The sequence below is a fragment of the Leptosomus discolor genome, chromosome 3, assembly GCF_034619465.1.
Source record: "Leptosomus discolor isolate bLepDis1 chromosome 3, bLepDis1.hap2, whole genome shotgun sequence".
Classification (NCBI taxonomy): Eukaryota; Metazoa; Chordata; class Aves; order Leptosomiformes; family Leptosomidae; genus Leptosomus; species Leptosomus discolor.
The window spans coordinates 57,037,352-57,058,922 of record NC_141393.1 but is presented as its reverse complement, the minus strand read 5'-3'; the positions used below and the strand labels follow the sequence as shown (position 1 = coordinate 57,058,922).

Genomic DNA, 21,571 nt, shown 5'->3' with positions numbered 1-21,571 from the left:
GAGACCTCACTCCAAAGTCAGGGAGCCATCTAACCTCAGCAAAGGAAACAAATGCAGTCATAACCATTTGCTGCTTCCACCTGCTTAACAGGGAAGAGATTTACCAGGACTCTGGAAAACCTCTATTAAGAACAAGGGCTTTACAGTGCTAGGGAGGCAGAGCTGTGAGCCTGGTAGCTCTAACATAATAATCAAGTGAGGTCAGGGGCTAATCCCCTTCTTCTAGCTGTTGTGGCTACTTAGTGAATGTCACTCTACCCTCATATTAACTAACATTCTCCTCAAAATGAAAATAGCGCTGCCTGCTACTCAGCTCTTCTCCAGCCCATTTACTGTTCAGAATATACAGATCGGTCTCTGCTTGTTTCTTCTGGGGAAGAAGATGGTTGGTCAGGTTCATGAACCACCGCTGAATCCTGACTGTTGGCTTCAGGAGCTGAAATAAAAATGAAGAATAGTGTAAGGTCAGAGGTAAACACAAACAAACCAAAACCCCCCAACCCTGTATTTCAGTTTGCATTACACCTGGTATCAATCACATTTCCAGAGGTAAATTCTCAATGCAATACTACGTTTGTCAATCCAGTTTGTTTTTCAACCCAGTTAATTCAAAGGTGCTTGACATCAAGAGCTTCAGCTCTCTGAACTGAGATACTGCACTTCAGACAGCAGTTGACTGTTTCAACCATGCTTAAAGAAATATAGCAAGAGGCTTCAGGATGGCAAGTGTTGAAGCTGCACTGGAGTAGAAGCATGAGGCAGACTCTTTTGCCCACTTAACCGCAGTGAATCTATGCCATGCCTTCATAATTCTCCCATGAATTCTCAAAAGGCCTTGACAGACTAAATAATCGCTTCTTCAAATCCAGCTAGGGATTTTAATTTTATAAAGTATTTACTTGCCAATTTCCTCACAGGTGACTGGGGTTTTTGTTTGGTTTTCCGTGGCTTGTTCTTTTAGAAACCTAACAATCTGCAATCAGATCCTATCCTCAGATGCTGTACTGGCTGTTTTACTGGACATAACCTTGTGTTTATTTTGTCAAACCCTCATAACTTTACTAGTCAATACTGCGTGAAATTGTGTAACAACATGGCCTATAGTTTATATCACCATTGTAAACCTAACTGGCCTCAGTCATTCAACTGCAGTCAGCTATTGACTCAAACCTTTTTGGTAGCAGCTTCTAGCCTTGCAATATCTTTTTCAGGGAGGACTTAGTTTTTTCTTTTATTTGTCTTCATCTCAGATTCCCTTTGGGGCAGAGATCACAGACATTTCTTCTCACCAGTTGTCCCTGCTAGAGTTTTCTATATCCATTTTCCTGCAACAGTTTTGCCAGAAAGCCTGTTTCACCTCAGTTCTGGAGGAAGGATGTTCCCTAGCCTAATTCTGGGTTTTAGTCAGTTCCTTTCTTGGGAAAAAAGACAGATGCAATCCTAACACATCCCTATGCACTAAATGTTACAGCTTTTCTCTTTTGTCAAGCATCCTGAGTACCAAAATCAAAGAACCAGTAGTTTCACTGTAACTTCCCTCTACAGCTGCACCTTCTGCTGGCAGGCTATTTTGTATATGACCTCATGCAGAAATATTCCCCCTCACTGGGTCACAATTGCAAATTCCTACATATCCTGGAGCACAAATGCTATGCCATGGAATTAATTTGTACTTTCTCCGTAAGAAAACTGGATTGTTCTCTGAGCAGCACAATGCATGATGCATTGTTTCCTATGGCTTTGTGCCTGGGTTGTGATTTCCCTAGTGTGTAATAAGGGCTGAGGTCATTAGATGGCATTTTGCTCTCCAGGGGGTGCTCTCATAACCCCCCTTCTCTATCCAGTTGCCTGTTTTCATGATTGTTTGGCCAGTACAACTTTACCAGTACAGGACTGGATTTCCTTTGTCTTCCTCACACAGTACCACTACTTCTCTCCGTGTCCCCCATGTTTGTCTGCTACTGCCCATTTCTTCCCATTCCCACACACACTCCAACAGAACAGCTGCAGCTCCCTACAGGTACTGCCACTGCAGCATCCCCCAGATCTTTTGTCCCCTCCCAAGTCACAAACCCGATTAATCTTCACATACAATTTCTGGTTTGCCTGCCAGCCTTTGTTTTCCTCTCTTCCCCTCAAACTCAGCCCATATTATTTCACTTCCAGCACACCAGTATCTCCTACATGCTGCATCAACATCCTAGTGCCTTTGTCAGTGCCTTAAAATAACTACATTTTACATACGATGTCTGTACACCCCCCACACTGCCATATTCTTCATATTCCCACTGTCCACCACATCTCCTGCTGACTTTTCTTCGGCTTTCCAGCCAGACAAGAAGCAGGTATGCTCTGCTCTAAAGATATGTGCCCACTGCTGAGCTGACTGGCAGGCACTTGGTTGTTGGCCAAGGTACACACGCGTCAGTCAGGAATTGAGTGCAAACTGACAGCCAGCCAAACACCACGACATGGCTGCAAACAAACCATTTTGTGGGAGGCATCTGTTTCCCTTGCAGATCAATATTGTGTAGGCCTGTGATCACAACAGATATGTTTGGCTGAAAATAACTAATCGGTTGAAAAGTTATGAGAGGACTGACATTAACAGAAAATGAGACTGCACAAGCCTTATGTTGTCAAGAAACCAGGCCAAAAACCCTCCAACTTCTATTTTGTCCCATATAACCACCATCAAAATCTTTTCAATTCAAATGAGATAATTATACTCCTCTTTCTCCTTCCTCTTACACAAGAGATTTGATTTTTCACTGGGTGATTATTGTAATCTGTTTCAAAACCAGTCAGATTAACTATTTTTTCTTCTCATGTTCAAGAAGAGAAATAAAGTTGTATTTACTTATCCGCATTTTCAAAAAAATTTAAAATAAAACTGGCTTTTCACTCATCCAGTGCTAGTGGTTAATTCTCTGAGCAGCTCTACCCTCTTGTGGTCACAGCTAGCTGCAGCCAAATGAAAAACTTGCAAATACAATCACAAATATGTCCACGTGTAGGCACAATACATGAAAGAGACCCAAAAGAGAGGGGGCACAAAGACTTAAGCTATGCCAGAAATTTAAAATCCTGTGAGATTCAATAAAACAAGTTGAGATTTTGAAGATTCAACCTTTCATTTACAGCAATTAAAATGTAGGATTTTGAGATGAGCAAGAAATGTCATATTATTCATGCTGAGTGTTAGTCTGCAATTTTTTAAACATTTTGTCTGAATTGCAAGAGTCAAATCATTTTTAAAATATGTCCTGCAAACTAGCTCTTTAGAAAAATATTTTCACTTTGAAAACATCAATAGATCACATTCTTGAACAGCTCTGAGTCCTGGGGCCTTCAATGTCTCTATCAGATTGAGGTGCTTACCAGCTGGAAAACCCAAACATGTAAGGCTGCTTCCCCCCAAGTCTGCCCTTCCCAGAGCTGTAAAAGGTGGAAATCTGTCCTGGAACTTCAGGATCTCAGTCCTGGCTCCATCACAGGGATCTGGGAACGCCTGTAAACTAGCTAGAATCTGGGTCTCTTGGGGCTTCCACCTCTGTGGGTAGATACTGAAACCAGGTTAAAGCTGGATCTCCCAGGGCTCATCTCATACTTCCTTACCATGTGCTTCCTTGGTTGTTTCAGCCAACATGTTCACTGAAAGGGGAGGTGGAATGTAATGAATCCCTGGCAGAAAACCTGGTGGGATGAACTGAGGTAGAGGAGCATAGTATGCTTGATGGAAATCTGCACCTCCCTCTGGAATCTGTGGAAATACATGAAGCAAAGCATCTAAAGACTCTCTTCAGGATACATCTGCAGTATGGATCAATTTCTGTTTTATATTTTTCCTGTGAATTTTGCATTTTTTGTCCATTTTGGCAGCCATATGCTGCCACATCCATGCACATATCGGCATGTGCAAAGCCTGTGCGTAGTGTAACATGCTGAAACTGAGAAGTAGCAGCTTATCACACCATGTCTTAGCTGAAACTGGCCTTCTAAGTCCTCATCACCTGTTCTGGCACCTCATTAGAGCAGTTGGTTTAAACCAGGAAGAGCTCACCTTCACCACTGACCCGGTGCACTTCCTACTGAACAAACCTGGAAGTCTTCATGCAACAGAGAGGCAACCTAGGAAAATGCTTCTTGCCACCACCTCCCTGCTAGTTATGGCTTCTCCCCTGAGCCCAGTGAAGTGAGTGGCTCTACCTACACTCATGGGCTGGTGTGCACCACGGAGTGCCCCACAGCACTGGTCTTCTGTGATCACCAGACCTGTTAGAGCATGATGAAACTCATTTCATGTGCAAAGAGATATTTCCATCCCTCAGAAACATTAGCATGAGAGAAACAGGAGCATTTTCTCTTGGATCTGGCCATGCACCCTGGTACAGATAGAATTTTTATGAGATCTTCCCATCTGTTTCAGGACAGTTAAAAATTCAGCTCAAAAACACATACAGTGATGGACTAGATAAGGCATTTCCCAACCTGCGTATATCCAGCCCACCAGGATAATTTATCTGGATCTCAGACTGCTGCTAGCCACCCTTTTTCTCAGTAACCCCTAAAATGTGACAGGGAATTTCTATGCAAGCATAATAAATCTAGTAGTCTTGAGGCAGATCACTACCTTAACATGAACTGACAAATTTTACTCGATGCAGACAGAATGGCACATGGCAGCTGGAAATCTGATAATACGCCCAACTGTGGTACAAAAACTGGGCACTGCCAGTTTAAACCAAAATGACTGACAGCACTGAAAGGAACTTGAAGTGCCCCTCCCCACACCACAATTGACAAGGCAATTTAGCATCTTGTTTCTTCCCATGTCTGTGTAGTTCGAAGGTGGGGGTCCTATGATGCTAAACATTATTTTTCATCTGAAACTTCTGTTAACCACAACAGTTTTCCACTGTTTTTGAGAAAGCACATGTCTCAAATCAGAAATACCTGACCACGCTGATTCGCATCCTTGTGGAAGCTGACTTTTCCCTGTTCTTCTCTGCAGCTGCGGTGCCTTGGCCAAGCCCTGACACTCTCCCTCCCCATTAGATTTGTCCTGCACAGAAGAAAAGGAACCTCCCAATGTGCATTTTGTGCCATCTATGCTGGCACAACGTGACCATATTAAGTGTCCAGCTGCCATCATTCCAAAAGGTCATTGCAGATGTTAGCAGGATGTATATGCCCCAAAACACTTCACAAAATCTAGCCCCTTTGCTCTTCTAGGTTCAGGTCAGACTATTAACACCACCATTTGCTAATATTTTCTTCAACATAATACATCAAAATGTTGTGAAGTAACTGATAAGCAGGGTAACTTTTCATGGGCACTTTAACAGCAAGAAGGCAGCTAAAAGTAAATACAGCAGTATTTCCAGAGGTAATTAAAAAATCGCTACTTACTGACACAGAAGCTCCATTCCCTGGCCCATAGTTGCTAGGAATGTGTCGGAAACCTCTCTGAAATGATATCCCTGGAGGTGATGGTGCTCCCCTAGAGCTTGACTCCTTGATGGCAAATCCCATGGGAAACGGGTGGTAGGGATATACCCCAGAACACTCAGGGTACACTTTTGGAGGTTCTCTCTCCAGATATTCTGAGTTGACTATGTATTCTGGAGGAAAAGCAGGGTGAGCTAGGAAACAATGAAAAAAGAACAAATAAAAGTATCCATGTGATTCTATGGAGTTCAGTAGAAGTAGCTGCAGAACCAAATTCCGCTCTTAGGCAGGAGAATCTTTGGTTTCATGCTTAGCTCCTCATGAATTTATTTTGTGATTTAAGGAACTAAAGAAAGGTGCAGTAGACAATACTGTAATGCAGAATGATCTGCTTTCTTTTCTGCCTTGTGCATTGTGAAGCTAGTCCTTAGTAAAGCACTGGCTGCAGAATCTTATTCTTTCAGTACAGCAGTAACAGCAAAACAACCTACCTTAAGACTTGTAACTCTAGCAGAACTTAAACCAAAAATCTACAGAAATAATAAGAGTTCTAACTTTAGTCCTATCTGTCACTTCTTATGTTAATTTACAGACAGAGGCTCTGTTTTAGGGACATACACAGGCAATTTCTGATGCAGGAATCCATTTCTTCCTTTGTTTTTTATCTAGCCTGTGGAATCTTATATGGTGTCTCTGAAGTCTTAAAAAAAAAAAAAAAAAGAGTGAGTATTTGAATATGAATAGGGTCTTTCTAGTCTGCACATCCTCCTGTTGGTAGAGAAGCAGAAGGATTTGCTTTGAGAGTAGGTTGACCTCGGGAGTACTAGAATTATACTATTTGTCCCTAGCCTTTTTTTAAACTGGTCAGCAGGTTAAAAATGTTATTAAGGGAAGGACTGACAGGCACATGTACAGCTAGTGTCATCCATGAATGTAATTTTCTTAGGAAACAAAGCTAAATAAAAGAGGAACAGTTATTGACAGATTAGGTGGAAACTAGAGATGTCTGAAGTGAGTCTTTCCTCTGGGCTTCGCAGAACAGCATTTTGTGTTGCAGGCTGCCAACTCTCCAGAGGCTCAGGCTAATGACTACTGCAGTCAGTAGGGATTTCTGTAAAATTACTGTAGTAAATAGTAATAGTATGAAGTTACTGTAATAAATAGTAATAAACTAGACACATCACATGAAAGACTCTATTAAAGGAAGCAATTTAAGAGTTGACAGACCATACAACTGTTCCACCTGTAAAATCTATGCTCTGCTCTTAAATACGAAATGCACTTTTACACCAAATGATCCCAGCCAAGTTTAATCTTTGCTACAGGAATTAAGGCCAAAGGTTCTCTTCTTTTTTTTTTTTTTTTTACAATGCTGTCATAAAATGCTTCCTTCAGGCAACTGCAGCAGTAACTTCCCCATTTACCTGCCATCCCTGAGTTTTTTAGCATTTTTGTTGCTAGAGGCTTGTGCCTGTGAGTTTATAAACAGTGAGACAGCACTCAGAGCAACACGCACAGCACCAGCAGTGCACAGTGGGTCACAGTTTAGTTACCCTCCCAAACTGATTTCCCTCTTAGAGAAAAGCCACTTGCTTAAGCTTCAACTTTGCAATGAGCAGTGAGGCTGAGCACATTGCTCCCGCCACTGCAGAGCCACATGACCAGTGTTGCAGGCCCTGCAAAAGGGAAAAGAAATGCAGGGTTGCACACTCAACATGCAAGCTGAGTCCCTGTGCCCACTGAGGAAGGAAAGGGGAAGAGACAGCAGGAATGGCTCTCCAGGGAGCTGGAGCGTGAGGAATCAGCAGGTGCAAACTGCACAGGTGGTAGTGTTTGATGGGGGGAAACGGAAGATGAACGTGGAAAGAAAGACAGCGGGACAGGGGAAGAGGCTTTGGGGACAGGTTCTTACCATAGTCCCAGAAGGGGGGGCCGCTGGGAGGTGGTGGTGGTGGCCCCCTGCATGCCATGCCTTTGCTGTTGCCGCTGGCAGGCTGGGCACCCTTCGTCCCTTCGTGGCCGCTCTTTTCGGGGGCACTGGCCGCCCCCGTGGCCACCCCAGGTCCTTCACCCCGGGGAGCAGGCCCTGCAGCTGTTCCAGCCGGAGGGTCAGGCACCTGCTGCCTCAGGGCCTTCTGGGCCACCATGATCTTCTGGCGTTCGGTGATGAGGGCGCACTTGTCGCACAGGCAGAGCTTCCAGGGACAGTGCCCGGCATGGCCCTTCACCGGCACCACAAAGCCATGGTTACGGCAGCGGGAGCACTTGGGCGTTCGCAGTGCCACCTTTGCCGCTGCAGCCTCCTCGGCCTCCATGGCACACCACCTGGCTAACCACCCTGGCACACCTGGGCTGGCTCCTCAGGACTCTTATATAGGGCACGGCCACTGCTGCCCGGCATGTAGCAACTTGGGCAGGCGGGGCAGGAGAGCCCATGGCAGTGGGTGGGGAATGCCCTAATCTGGGGAGCCTGTGGTACAGGAGCTGTCTTGGCCTCACATGCCTCCCCTCTCTCAGCCAGGCATGGCTGTACCTGCCCCCCTCCCCCTGCAAGCCTCTTGGTGCGGGCTGGAGCCAGACCTCAGCCATGGAGGGCTGGAGGAAGAGAGAGAGCAGGGCCTGCGTCTGCAAGAGCGGGGGAGAACATGCTGCACATTTTAGTACATTTCCCTGTGCTGGTGCATGCAGATGTGGGCAGTTTTGGACAGGCGGGGTGTGCATGGGAGAGAAATGCAGTGTCCCTTACAGTCCTGCCTTAAGTGATAGTTTTCCCTTTTGGCACTTCAACATCTGCACTCACTTTTTGTACCTCTCATGCATTTGCTTTTAATACGCACAGGATTTCAGTTCCATTTTGTTTCCAATTTGCAGCGTGCTTCTCTTGATCAGGAGGAGTGAGTGCCTCAGCAGAAAAAAACCCCACACTGTTTCATCATTCTGTTTTTCAAAACAAGGTACTAAGATGAAGACGGGAAGCATATGTCATTTGAAAGACCTGTCTCCTTTTCTTGGAATTCCTTATTCTCTGGAAACAAAGACAGGCTTTCAATTAGAAATAAAGGAATGCTCCAGTTCCAGTATTGCTTAGAAAGCACGTGTTATTTTTTTACTGCTGGTAGCTACAAAACCATATTTTACACAGTAAAACTGCCTTAGCAGTGAGCAGCCAGCCTGTGTGCCCTGTAAGCCCCCAAGGCTCAGCCTAGATTCAGGCTTCTGCCTTTGCAAAAGACCAAGTAGGACTTTGCATCTGAGTTCTGCAGGTTTCCCGTAGGATTTTGTCTCCTGGGGAGATGCTTTCGTAAATGCAATACTGGCATACAAGCCCAGACTTGCTCTCGAAAGCAATTCAGACCCAAATTCTCAAATGTACCCAATCCTAGGCCACCCAGCACAGCAGCAATCCCAGCCTGCAGATTTTTCTATCCCAGTTGCAGACTGTGTCTTTGGAAGCTGCTTTTTGTGAGGGGCTCTCAGCCATGCCTTTGCACCCATGCAGTCAGGGATCCTGTTTCCTAGTTCAGAAAGGTACTCGTTTGATATGCCTTAAATAGAAGCTAATCTTAAATGCAGTTTTGAAGCTAGTCTTAAATGCAGTCTTGAAGAGCTGCTTGCTTGTGCCAGGGTCTGTGTGTTCCTGTAATCATTCTAAACATTGATTCTGTATTAAATATAGACAGATAATATCTTCCTAATTTTATGCTCCATATTTTCGCTGTATGTTGAGGATGTGCATATTTAGCTGTAGAATGAAATAGGATGGATGACACATTTTAAAAAACTGTAATTATATCTTTCCATAGATACACAGTCTGTGTTCATTTGGATCCTTAAGCAGTGGAGGAGAAAGGTAGGCTATGTACATTTTCCCCAGTAATTTTTCTATTCTGAGTCACATAATACTATTATTCGAGACATTAACTCAAACCTACTTGACTTTATCTCTCTTCTCTCTTGCAAAAGGTATACCAGCCATGGGCTGTGACAGTTCCTCCACTAATAAACCATATCTTTCAAAGTCATGTAGATTTTTTTTCTGAACAATTTTCACCTAAGCATTCAGGATTTATTATACTTTCCATATAGTTTGTTTGAAACATAACTAGACTTGCTTTTTATAGAAAAGTGAACATTTCACTTTGCTTGTGAGGTAAATATTTATTTCTGCAGACAGTTCAAAGAATTCTGCTCTTCCAATCCTGTTATGTGTCTGTATATATATTTGAGTTAGCTTATCACACACCATTAGCAAGACCATCACACAGAGAAGACAGAACAATTTCAAAATAAATTTTTGGAATGAAATGTAGTATTGCATGTGGATGCAGCTTCACGTCTATTATGATTTTCTCCTTTATTCATATTTGAAAGTGAGGCATAATAAAGTCTTTTCTATAGAACTTACTCAGTTTACTCTAGCGTTTTATGTAACATATGGTGGGAGTGTAACACACAAGTGTGTACAGAATTCTGTATTAAAATAGCATTTACAAGAATTATTAACTTGCCAAAATGAAAGGAAAGCAACCTGCTGATTTCATGTTATTGAAATCAATAGCAATAATGTCTCTACTTCTTTCCAACTTCTGAATGATATAAAGTGTGTGGTTTTGGTATGCAGTTTGCTTTGTACATGAAACAGTGAAGAAAAACAATGATTTAGCTAAAAGGGAACAAATCAAAAGACTGTCTGCCTTTAAACCTAATAGCAGAAAATTGGGTTTTGTTTTTTTCCTCCTCCTAATGTTCCTTAGACATTCCAGCTAACATTTTATGCAGTAAATGTTTTTTGGCAAGGAAACTGTACTGCTTAGATCTGACATTTCACAGAGCAATAGCAACAAAATCAAGAAATTTTTCAGTCCAAGATCTCCATTAACAAGTATTTGCAAACTTGTTTCAAAATTAATGTTTTCTTATGCATAACAATCAAAACTATCTTTTGAATTTTTAAGACATCACACATATGAAGATAAAATCCTCTCTTCAAGAATTTTATTAGTAGTTTGGAAGTGTCCATTATGTACTGCCATAAGTCATTATATAAAAATTGACATAGTGATAGTATTATTAGCTCTTCTACATTATAACAGATTGCTTATGGCTATCAGTACAGTATAATCAACATGAGGACATTTACCTGCATAGGCAGAACTCCCCAAGGAGAACTAGCCAGGCTTCAGATGCTCCACACCACTCCACACCCAGCCCCCTTCTGTTATCCAGTCTTAACAAATACCTTCACTCCACCTGTGGATGGGCAACCGCTCTCCTGGCATCACTCACTCCTGGGGTTACAGGGAGAATGCTGTGGCTTCCTACACTGGCTGATGAGCTTTCTGATCCCTTACCAATCCCTTACCAATCCCTTACTCAAGTCAGGTCTGGCCCGTAGGCCGGCAAGAAGTCTTCCCCAAACTGCCAAGGGACATCAGTACTCCCTTCCCTGTCTTGTAGCTGGGAAGAAGCTGTTTTACCTCCTTGCATGTCCCTGGTGTGTTCGTTCATTAAAATATAGCTTTGTTATCTCCACCCTATCCTGCAGTCATATGTCTCTTCTGTCTATCCACATGGCCAGAAAACCAGGCTTCCTTCCTCTCCTGTCTAGGTTAGGATACTGCAGTATCCTTTCCTCTGAACTCCACATACGCAATCTTTTCCCAGTCTTACACACTCAGAAGCCTTCAGCAAGGACTTTTCTGGATTATGTCATGCATCCCTTTGCCTTCGTCCCATTTCTTTTTTGCATTAGTTACATCCTGCTTCTCTTCCTTTTCACAAGGAAGAAAAATCCCTTTCACATTTTATCCATGTCATACCTATCAACTCACATTCACTGTCAAGATGCGGACTCTCACCTTCACCTGGCCCAGGATATCATTTTACTAAGTAGCATCGATAGCATACCTTCATGCTTTCTTCTGTAGTATCCTCACATTTAGAAGCTCTCTATAAAAAACATCAAAGCTTTTAAACCTCCCTCTGACTGACCTGCATTACAAAATCTCCCTTTCACCATTGAGCTAACACTAGCACATATCCATCAGTGGTATCTGTCACAAAACTGCAACGTTCAGCTATCTGCTGACATGCTTATGAGGTTGTCTGCTCCTGCCCAAAGCAAGCCTACATGACAATGAATAAAGTTCTTTGAGTCACTTCTCTAGACTGTATTTTCCACCTTTCTAATAACTGTGAAATTGTACTGTGGTAAACATTTTTTTAAAATGTGAGGAAAAGCACAGTACAGAAACAATTCAATATGATTAGATCATATCTCGCTTAAGTTTTGAAATGGCTAAAATGTGTTTGGATTACACTGTTTTTAAACCTGGTCCCAGTTAAGTTGTTTAAATTGATATAAACAGACTCACCTTTTCAGGTTTCTTTCAGGTTAATTCCTTTACTTTAAAATGTTGGCTTCAGTAATTCAAACAGGAATTCCACTGGGGCAGATTTTTTTGTGGCTGTTACACAAGTTCTAAATGGAGCACAATTAGATGTGTCAAAAAGGTGAAACTCTATGCTATGATCAGAGAAAATTCAGTGGAGTTCATACGTATGTTTAAAATCTTAAAAATTTATAAAAGTTCTATAAAGCACTTCTGGTTTCTTTAACAAACACAACTAAAATAAAGCTTGAGTACTTAAAATTGTGGATCTTTTTAATATATAAAAGGAAAACTTAGTTCTTAAATATTAACAACAGAGACTTTATTAGTGTGACTGCTGTTTGTTTATTGTAACAAGATCTTTATTTAAGAGAAAAGCAATAGTGATTAAACTGGAAAGTCTCTGATCTGGTTATTTCATGAGGGCAGGGTGGACCAGGAGAGAAATCAACCCCAGCAAGCAAACAAAACACATAACATTTCTTATTCTGCATTAATGTATCTCTGATATAAGCAGGAAATAAAATGCATTAAGGGGAAAAGAATGAGACAGACATAAATACACAGATGCAGATCCTTTCCCCAAATAAGTGATGGAGTGTTTAAAAATCTTTATCTAGAAAAAAAATAGATCTATGCCAAAAACCTTCTGTGGAAGATGTTCAGTCATTTTGCAATAAATAAGGATCATTGTATCATTGAAGCCTGATTGTTTCCTTATGTTCCTCTGTCTAAGAAAATAATTATGCCTTCAGAAGAAATCTTTTGTTTCTTTAGAAGGTCACCTTTGTAGACATTAATAAAAAAGAGAAACTGCAAACTCAAATAGTCCGCTTTGTTAGTGCTATGGCAGCTGCAGGGATGCCTTAGTTACAACACTATTTTACTTTAGTAAGCTCCCAAATTTAGTGGGTTTTAGCCTGGATACCACTAGGCTTGTCAATCAGTCTTCTGCCTAGAGAAATAAACACATTTTTAATCCAGAGTCCTCATTCTCCTTCCCCTCAGCTATAGTTCTTGTCGTATTCTCTTAGACACAAAGAACACAAAATCACATTTGAATTCTCCCAAACAGCAAAAAAGGGATTTCATGCAGAAACAGTCACGCTCACCACAGTAAGTAGGTGGCCTGTTTAGAGTAATCTTTGCTTAGCACCTATTTTGTGCTGAAATTGTCATACTACCTTGTCAGCAAGCCTAAAGCAATGCTAATAGATGGATGAGGCAGGAGACAGCTGAAAGACTACTACAAACATCAAGTGTACTTGCTGTGGGCAGGATTCCATTTGTGATTGTCAACACTGGTATATATCCCACATTTTCTAACTGCATTTCTTCACCTCACATCTGAATTAGATTTCAGAATATCTGAAGTAGCTTAAACAATGCAAAATAAATAACACCAGCTGTTTGCCCTCATTTCTTCAACCTGGACTCTTCGCAGATACTTTAATGAAGCAAATAAAAATTAAATGACCAATAGTAGTTACTTATCAGCATAGCATGAAGACTATCATCAAAATGTTTACCTTGTAGAGAGAACAAACAAGAATAGTGATGATTAACCTCTGGCATGCATGCTAGAATTGGTTTCTGGTGTTCATACCAATAGCACATCATCTGCTCTTTGGGCGTGATTCTGGGAACTGATAGACTCCCAGTGAGGTGATAAAGCTTCTTGCTGGCTCCTTAATCCCATATGTCAGAGACAAACTGTGATTTGTAGAGAGGAAGAGAAAATGAGCGCTAGCACTGATGAATTTGCAGTAGCTGATTCCAGCCAGGTATACTGAAGGATGCTGTTCAGAAGGATTCCTTCTCTTCTGTTATTTCCATAAAATTCTAGTATCGACAATGACAACAGACTCTTTCCAATTCAGTTGAAGCTTCTAGATTATATATACACACTATATGTATACGTATGTATATGTACATATATTTGAGGTGTATTTTCACTGGAGAGAACTTCTGCAAATGTAAGCATAAAAAGCCAAGTCGAAAAAATGCCTGCCTGTCTCCAAATTGAGGAAGTAAAGCTCTTCTCCTCTGACAGACTTACTTTCTTGCTATATTAAGACAACTTGCATTTCTCTCTCTTTCCAACAAGAAAAGTGTTGATGAGCTATCTCAGCTGGCTCCTGGATCTTCAAAGTCCATTAACACAATATAGAAAGTAAAAAATGGAATAGAAAATAAAATGAATGCATTGATTGGGCATCTGCTTCTTCTACCTCCTGGATGCAGCAAATTAAAAAAGGAGAGACTTACTCAGCAGTGGATGGCAAATCACCTGTGGCAGCAGAGATTATGGACAAAGAAGACATGAAAGTAGCAGAGGGCTGACCAGCAGCTTTGACAGATATAACGATAGGAGGATGCCGGTGTGAAGCCATACTAAAATACTTTCACCGTGGAAGTAAGAGGGAAACCAGAGAGGCACATTTTCTTGGCATTTCGTAGTTCGTGATCATAAAATCAAACTGTCTTTCATCACAATAAATGGAACGATTTGCAAGATAAGTTATTATGAAGCACAAAAGTAACACAATCAGACCATACATAGGTTGTTAGCAGCATTTCCTTTGAATCTAAACCAAAACTGATTTTAAGTCAGGAAAGTTTAGTTTGATAACTCCAGAAAACAAATAGAAAAAGACACCAAATCATCTCTTCAATTTCCCTGAAGCTATGGGACCTAACTGTCACAAAAGGTTGCCTTTTGCTACAGGGTTTTGCTGTTGGAAAGCTTGACCTACACAGCAGTGGCTCCTCCTGGCAGTCCCCTCTTTAGCTTTTTCCTCAGCAGCAGGCTGTTTCTCTGGGCGACTGCTCTGCTCTAGGATCCGGCTTCTCCGGAACACTTTGGGCAGCCATGGCAGCCATCAACACACTCTGGCTCTCAACAACAGCAGGAAGAAATGAAAGGGCAGCTGAATGCCCAGCAGCAGCCCATCCAGCCTTCACCTATCCAGTTCACAGATGTAACGTAGCTGCTCGAAACTTACGCTTATTTCCATGCCTGTTATATACATATGAAATAAAAGGAGATACAAGGTCAGCAGTGGTGGGAGGTCATTGCTGCCTGATGGCTGATGGTGAGCAATGATCCCTGTTAATGGTCCCTAGTTTTGGCTGAACAACAGCAGTCCTTTGTCTTTCTACATGTGTATCTTCATCTTTAAAATAACAGCACTATCAAACTCACACATTTTTATTTAAAATAAAATACTGGAGAGTGGAAGTCTCTCCAAATTACTTCCATTGCATATTTAAACTGAGGACAGGAGTTGCATTTCTGGGAGGAGGTGAGCTACACCTGCTTTGACATATCAGTACAATAACCCCAGCATGAGGAGGGTATTTCATGCACATTGTCCCATTTGGGCATAACCTGCTGAGGTATGCTGAGGTCTACCTCAGGCATCCTCGGCCTCTACCACCAGAAATGTCTATTCCTGAAAAAGAGTTTGCTTTCAAAGTAGATCGAGCCCACAGATTTCACACTGTAATCAGTTCACCTGCCACATTACTGTTGTCTTAAAGTTCATTGTGACTCCAGTCTCTTTAACATAGGACTCCTGTTTTCCATGGACAACGAATCTGAAAATGTTGACCAGGAAATGCTGTATTCCAATACTATAATAAACATTCTCATATATATTTAACAGAAGATTTATTTTTTAGTATTTAATGGAACAAAACCACTAACATGGCGACACATAATAAAGTGAATTAATACATTCACATAATGATATGTGTTCCTGACTAATTAATACATTCACATAATGATAAGTGTTTCTGACTAAAGCATGTATCTACGCAGTTTATTGAAATCACATATTTACAATATTTGTATTTTATTTAGCATTCTTTGCCTCAGAACTCATACAAAACCAAACAAGTTTGATATTTTTTGAGCACACTGTATTCTTAAAGGTTGAAGTGTTAATTATAGTTACTGTTATTTGCAGTTGGCAAATGAAATGTTCACAGAATATTTACTGGAAGACATCCAAAGGTTTCCTTGCTCTTTCATAGAAAATCTGTACTGTAGAAATCTGCACTATATTTTAAATGATTAACCAGGGATAGAAGAGTAGATATAATGTATACACTAATTAGACACGATATCTAGCTCTTAAAAAACAACAGCTTTTTAAAAGTACAATTTAAAAACATTTCATTAATTTCTTTAATAAAGGACTAAGACAACATCATAACTAGCATAAAAATATTTGTGTATATTCTTCATTCCAAGTCCAAGTCAGTACACATATCTTAATCCCCTCTTTCCCCAAGTGTTATTTGTTAAGCGTTACAGCTTTAAAAACTAATAGTTAAAAAACAAATAAAAACATTATTATCTGTAGGAAATCTTATCTATATGGGTTTCCATGACTATAAGAAATAGAGATTATCATGAATATTTGTTTTGAGGTGGCAAATAAAGTATGAGATGGGTATTTATGGGTGATTACATAGTGCAAATAATTAGCAACCATCCTCACAAAATTATGTATTTTAGACTTGATTTACTGGCTACATTATCATGACAGTGATATATCCAAGTCTTGTGATTAAAAATGGTGAACTGGTGAATATTATAGATTGCTAGCAACTTGATAATAAGCCTGGGGAAAGAAGGTGAACTGTCTTCATTATGTCAGTAAGACAAACTTTCCTATTTTTATAGCAGTCTTTTCCACCTGTCCTGGCACTCAAACATGGAGAGTAAAAATGAATATTTGACATGAGATTTCAGGAATGCCTTGTACAATTGTATTAGTATTCTTATATCTCTACTAGCAATACGAAACCTAGAACATTTTAGGATTATGTTTAGCTTTTCCACAGATGTCCTCACAGTAGTGACTCATAGGTAGCCTGTGTTCAACTAATGTGTCTCTTCCTTGTTTAGTTCCCAAGTGCTGAGCTCCTGCTATTGGTTTTTCATACATACGTTGCATGCTGTTAAATGTCATTCTGTCTCTGTTATTCCAGTTGTCACAGTATCCATTTCTTTCCTATATGAGCCTTTAATCCTCTTCTGTATTAGTAATATCTCTCAGTGTTTGCTTTCAGCAAAATTTCATTAGCATACTCTTTTTGTGTCACAGTCATTACTGGAAATATTAAATAAGACAGAGTCCCATACTGATCCTTTAAGAATTACAATAATACTCTCCCTCCAGACAACAGTTCCTCTTCTAGCACAACCAAGGGGTTTTCCTTCTTTAGCATTTTATTCACAACGTACTTTACAGAAGCCTAATACTATCTACAGCGCTTTCTACTGATTAAAAGAGTGGTTTTAATCAACAGCAATATATTCACTCAATCTGCTTTACCTTTGGTAAACTTAGGTTGCATTTTGTCCAGTTTTCCATTTATGTCTACTTACATAGATGTTTTTCTTAAAAATACCTCCTAGAGCCTTGAATTTGGTCACTCTAATGTTTTCGGGTTATCCTTTTTTCCTCTTTCTGAAACACAGGCAAGAGGTTTGCTTTTCTGTAGTGATACGCTACCAGTTGGCAGCTTTATTAAAAATCCTTGCTGCTGGACATGCAATTTCATGTGCCAGTTCTTTCAGAACCCAGGGATGGAGATTATCCTGTCCCTCCAATTTCATCGCTTTAAGCTCTTTGAGTTTTTCTTCTGCCTCACATACGATAATTTCCATTCTTCTATATCCTCACTCCATTTACATGTTGCATTTCTCTCTTCTGGATAGTTTTATCTTTAATTGCAAAGTGCCTGGCAAAGCAATTCTTATTAGGATTTATTTTCATAATAAAGGTCCTTTGATAAGTCACAGTTCTGTGTGAATTATTTGGCTTTGCCACAATAAATAAAAAACCCCCATAGTTTTGTGGGGTGGGGTGGGGGCTTTACAGACATTTCTGTTCATAAACTTTACTGTGAAAGGAAAGAAACAGTTACGCATCAATGCATGTAATAGTGCTATGACAATGTTACTACTATCAGACCATGCAATGTTTAGAATACAAATACATCTGAAAATAACCGGATTTGTGAAGTGCAAATGGCAGAACTGAACAGAAAACACTGCAATTAAATGACTTGCAGGATTAGGGATTTCAGTCTGTTACCAGACTATATAATTCAGGAGCCTCCATCGCATCTCTCTGAGCTCCATAGGACATAGATAATTTTTTGGGGAATTACAAAACTCCAGACTAGAGTTTAGGATTGTGGGTGGCTTTTCCTGGGTTAAAGTGAGGTATTTTCCAGGGTAGGGTGAGTTCCTGTGAGCTGTTAGGGAACAGTTATAATTACTCTGAGGTTTTCCAGGGTAAGGCTCGTAAGAGTCACTGGGCTAGGGCTGTGAATTGGGACAGTATAATTTTTAGTAATTTGTCCTAACAAATGGACAATTGATATACAGTCTGTTTCTTTTGTATTTGTCATCTGATAATTAGCTTCCACCTTGAACTACCTGTATACTAGTCCTAGATACTCAAGAAACTGGGTGTTGGCAAATAGCTATTCCACCAGCTTTGGGTTATCAGATAGCCTGATGTAAAGAAACTCACATAAAGAAAAAATGAAATACAGTCCTTATACGGAGATCCTGGGATATCCTGATTTGTTTCTTCTGAAATTGAGCCTGTATCTGATATTCTTTGTGCAAATTATTGAGTAGCTGTAATGGCATGCACAAAGTTTACATACTGCGTACCAAGTAACAAGGAAATAAGGAAAAATTGCAAGACTATATTGCCTGGCAGAAAATTACCCATATGTCTCAAAGTATGATCTAAAGAACATATATTAAAGAAAAATATTATTAGTAATTTTCTCAGTTTGAACACTGTGCACTTGTGTATGAAAAATGATGAAGTGAAGTGTCTCCCTTTTACACTGATTTCCATGATGAAAGTGGGGTTCACAGGGAGAAAAGCATAAGAACAAAATGGTGAAGAACAGAGTATGTGGTGAAGGAAGACAGACTAGAAATTGAATGAATGAGGAATAATTTAGAAACAAAATGTATACCTGAGAAAAAAATGAGAGAAAGGGAATGAATATGTCTAGGAGCAGAGAAAGAATGGAGGTTAGATTTTCAGAATGAAGTGAAAATGAGAGATATTGTGCTCAGGGTTTTCAGCCTATTTTGATCAGCCATACAGTAGATAATTAATAGAAAAATAAAATTTATGTGGGGCCTGAAGGAGGAGGGAATTTATATTTTTTATTTCTTTATGCTTATAATAAGGCTTCCAGACTATAGCAATGTATTGTTAATAAAATTTACTACAGGTGATTCTAATCATTGGGCAGAAAGCCTTTGCATTCATCACATGGAACTGTATAACAATACAAGTGTTTTAGCAATTCATGAAACAATAGACTGGTTGCTTAGAACTCCACTCTAAATCATGTTACCTGGTGTCAAACCAGAGCAATCATCAATGTAATGCTGTATAACAGTCCTGGTGCTGTTGATACTTACACATGCAATTTAGGCAGTCTTAAACCAAGCAGAAGTGAGGATAAACTGGTTGATATGCATGTCTTTCAGTAAAGACTACTGTAAGCAAAAATAATTAAAGACAAAATCTGGCCTTATTTGTGATCATTTTAGACTGACATAATGCAGAAGAGTCTGCTCTGACTTTTCACTAGAGTAAAAAACCCCAAAACTCTACTTAATTTAATGAAATCACACTATATTGATACCAGTATAGTCAACAGCAAGAAAAACTCATAAAAGAATCATACCAGTGTGTTTTTCCAGCAGGGCAGAATCTGGCTCACAGATGATCATGTGCAGGCAGATGGCGTGTCTATGTAATACATGTACAGGACAGATATTTGGACGTGTATAGTGACTGTTAAAAGCATAACTGGATTTCACAGAAAACTTAAAAGGAGGGTTTCAGTATATATTCAGATCTTTTTTCCAAACTTTGATGCTCCACGAAATCTTTTCAGTATCAGAGTGACCAGAATGTAAAGACATGGAACATCCTGAACTGTGGCATTTTCTGAAAGACAAGCCTCTTTCTATGTAAACATGGAACTGGGGAAAAGATTAGCTGGAAATTTTAGTCAAAATGCTATGGAGGAAACCACAAGGGCAGGCGGTTGATTCCTCAAATTCAGCCCTTCAAAATCACCTGGGGCAAGCAGAGCTCCTGCCTTTCAAGTCACTCCTTTGCTGCTTGGGTCCCCTCACTCTCCACTGTTCTTTATGTGTGAACAATGAAAGCCTAGACTAAACAAATACAGCATTTCCATGTAAAGAAAATAGCATTGTAGCAGCAGGAAGCTCTGCCTACTGCCCTGTGCCCCCTCTTTCCCTCAGAGTACTCCTTCCTTGCCCTGCAGCACAGCAGCCATTTTGCTGTGCAGAAGGAGGTGTGATGGTGGAGGACTCCCCACACTGCCCTCAGCTGAGTCTCCCTGGAATCTAGGGGCTGGTGTGTTCCTCAGGGCAAGGTGAGGGAGATTTTCAAGCCAGATTTCTCACTTGTATGCCGGTCAGGATTGTTCAGGGGTCCCTGCATACCTGCCCTGGTGCTTCAGTGGGACCCTCCCTGCTCCCAGTCCTGCCCCTGCACCACAGCAAAGGGTCTGAGGCAGGAAAAATAGGCTGCCTCAGGGGGAGCGTGGAGCTCAGTGCTGTGGCTGGGGACAATAGCTGTGTGCAGCACCCCTGAAGTGAAAAATGCCCAGCAAGAGAGGAAGAAATACAAAAAACCCCACCAAAATATGGGGTAGCTAATGTGGGCATTGCATGGTGGGGAGATGTTATTCATCCTCCTGTCTAGGCCTTGTGTCTCCGCCCTGTGCATCTGGGGCAAGAGAAGAGCACTGAGGGCCACCCCAGCAGGTCAAGTGGCAGCTGCTGTTGCTGGAGATGTGCACAGGAAGCGCGAGCCCATCCTTCATGGGGCTGCTGCCCCAGGGGAGGCGCGACATGGCTGTTCCTGAGGTGGCAAGAGAAGAGCTCTCAGCAGCCTGGCAGATGGTGCAGGGCGGCAGCACGCAGGAGGAGCAGGCACAGCACTGGGCCTCAGGGGGAGAAACCGCTGAGGAAAAGGTTAGCTTTTTTAACTAAGGGAGGGTTGTTTTTTGGCTCTTCAGGCATTGCGAGGGTCTCAGGTGCAGCTAAGAACTTGGCGCTGTCATGGCACCTGCTGTTTTGTAGCACCTGGGGTTGTGACAGCAGCTGGTGGCTCCTGTGGCTCATTCTGACTGAAACTCAGGGGCAAAAATGAGAGTTGGAGAGGAAAGTGGGCTAAACTTGAGGGGGTTATATTCTCTCAAAAGTTACGTCTCCTAGAGCCCTCTGCTCTGCAGTCCTTCCTTGGGCCAGGAGGCTGCTTCAGCCTCCTTAGCCTGACACTGCAGAGTTTTTATGTGCCGTGGTTATAAACTCTGCCTCTGTGAGAATAAAAGGGCAGGGGCAGGAGGGCAGCAAGGGCTAACAGACCCTGGCACCACTAGCCCTGCTTAGGAGCCCGGCACTGACAGTTTCATCCATGGCATTCCCAGGTTTTGTTTGCTAGCCAGGGCCCTCCCTGGTTGGAGCTGATGTGCTGCTGCTTGCTGTCTCTTAAAACTCATGGCAAAATTTTGTTGTGCTGCAGGTGGATCTAGATAAAGAATTCATGAAACAGGTTTGGGTTTTTTTGGCGGGGGGTGTGTGTGTTGTGTTTTTTCAACAAGAGTGCTGTTTCTAGAAATTCAAATTAAAC

General features: G+C 41.2%; 1 protein-coding gene across 2 annotated transcripts; it reads right to left on the bottom strand.

Annotated features, from left to right (window-relative positions):
• Positions 1 to 329: 329 nt before the first annotated feature.
• On the bottom strand, positions 330 to 7,772 carry DMRTB1 (DMRT like family B with proline rich C-terminal 1). Of its 2 annotated transcripts, none has more exons than XM_086463438.1 (4): positions 7,364 to 7,772; positions 5,413 to 5,645; positions 3,619 to 3,763; positions 330 to 436 (listed from the first exon to the last, which is right to left on the bottom strand). In XM_086463438.1, the coding sequence occupies exons 1-4, from the start codon at positions 7,764 to 7,766 to the stop codon at positions 330 to 332; spliced, it is 888 nt and encodes a 295-aa protein (XP_086319564.1). In that variant the 5' UTR covers positions 7,767 to 7,772. The 2 variants fall into 2 exon arrangements, with proteins under 2 accessions (XP_086319564.1, XP_086319563.1); XM_086463437.1 differs by having other exon boundaries at positions 5,413 to 5,624; positions 7,364 to 7,766.
• Between the last annotated feature and the right edge of the window lie 13,799 nt (positions 7,773 to 21,571).

Bases quoted from the DNA above. Each gene is read 5' to 3' on its own strand.
- DMRTB1 (XM_086463438.1), bottom strand. From the start codon at position 7,766: ATGGAGGCCGAGGAGGCTGCAGCGGCAAAGGTGGCACTGCGAACGCCC. The intron at 5,646-7,363 runs GTAAGAACCTGT...ATTGTTTCCTAG, and splicing joins CCCCCCCTTCTGGGACTATG to CTCACCCTGCTTTTCCTCCA. The intron at 437-3,618 runs GTAAGGAAGTAT...TTTTTATTTCAG, and splicing joins AACAACCAAGGAAGCACATG to CTCCTGAAGCCAACAGTCAG.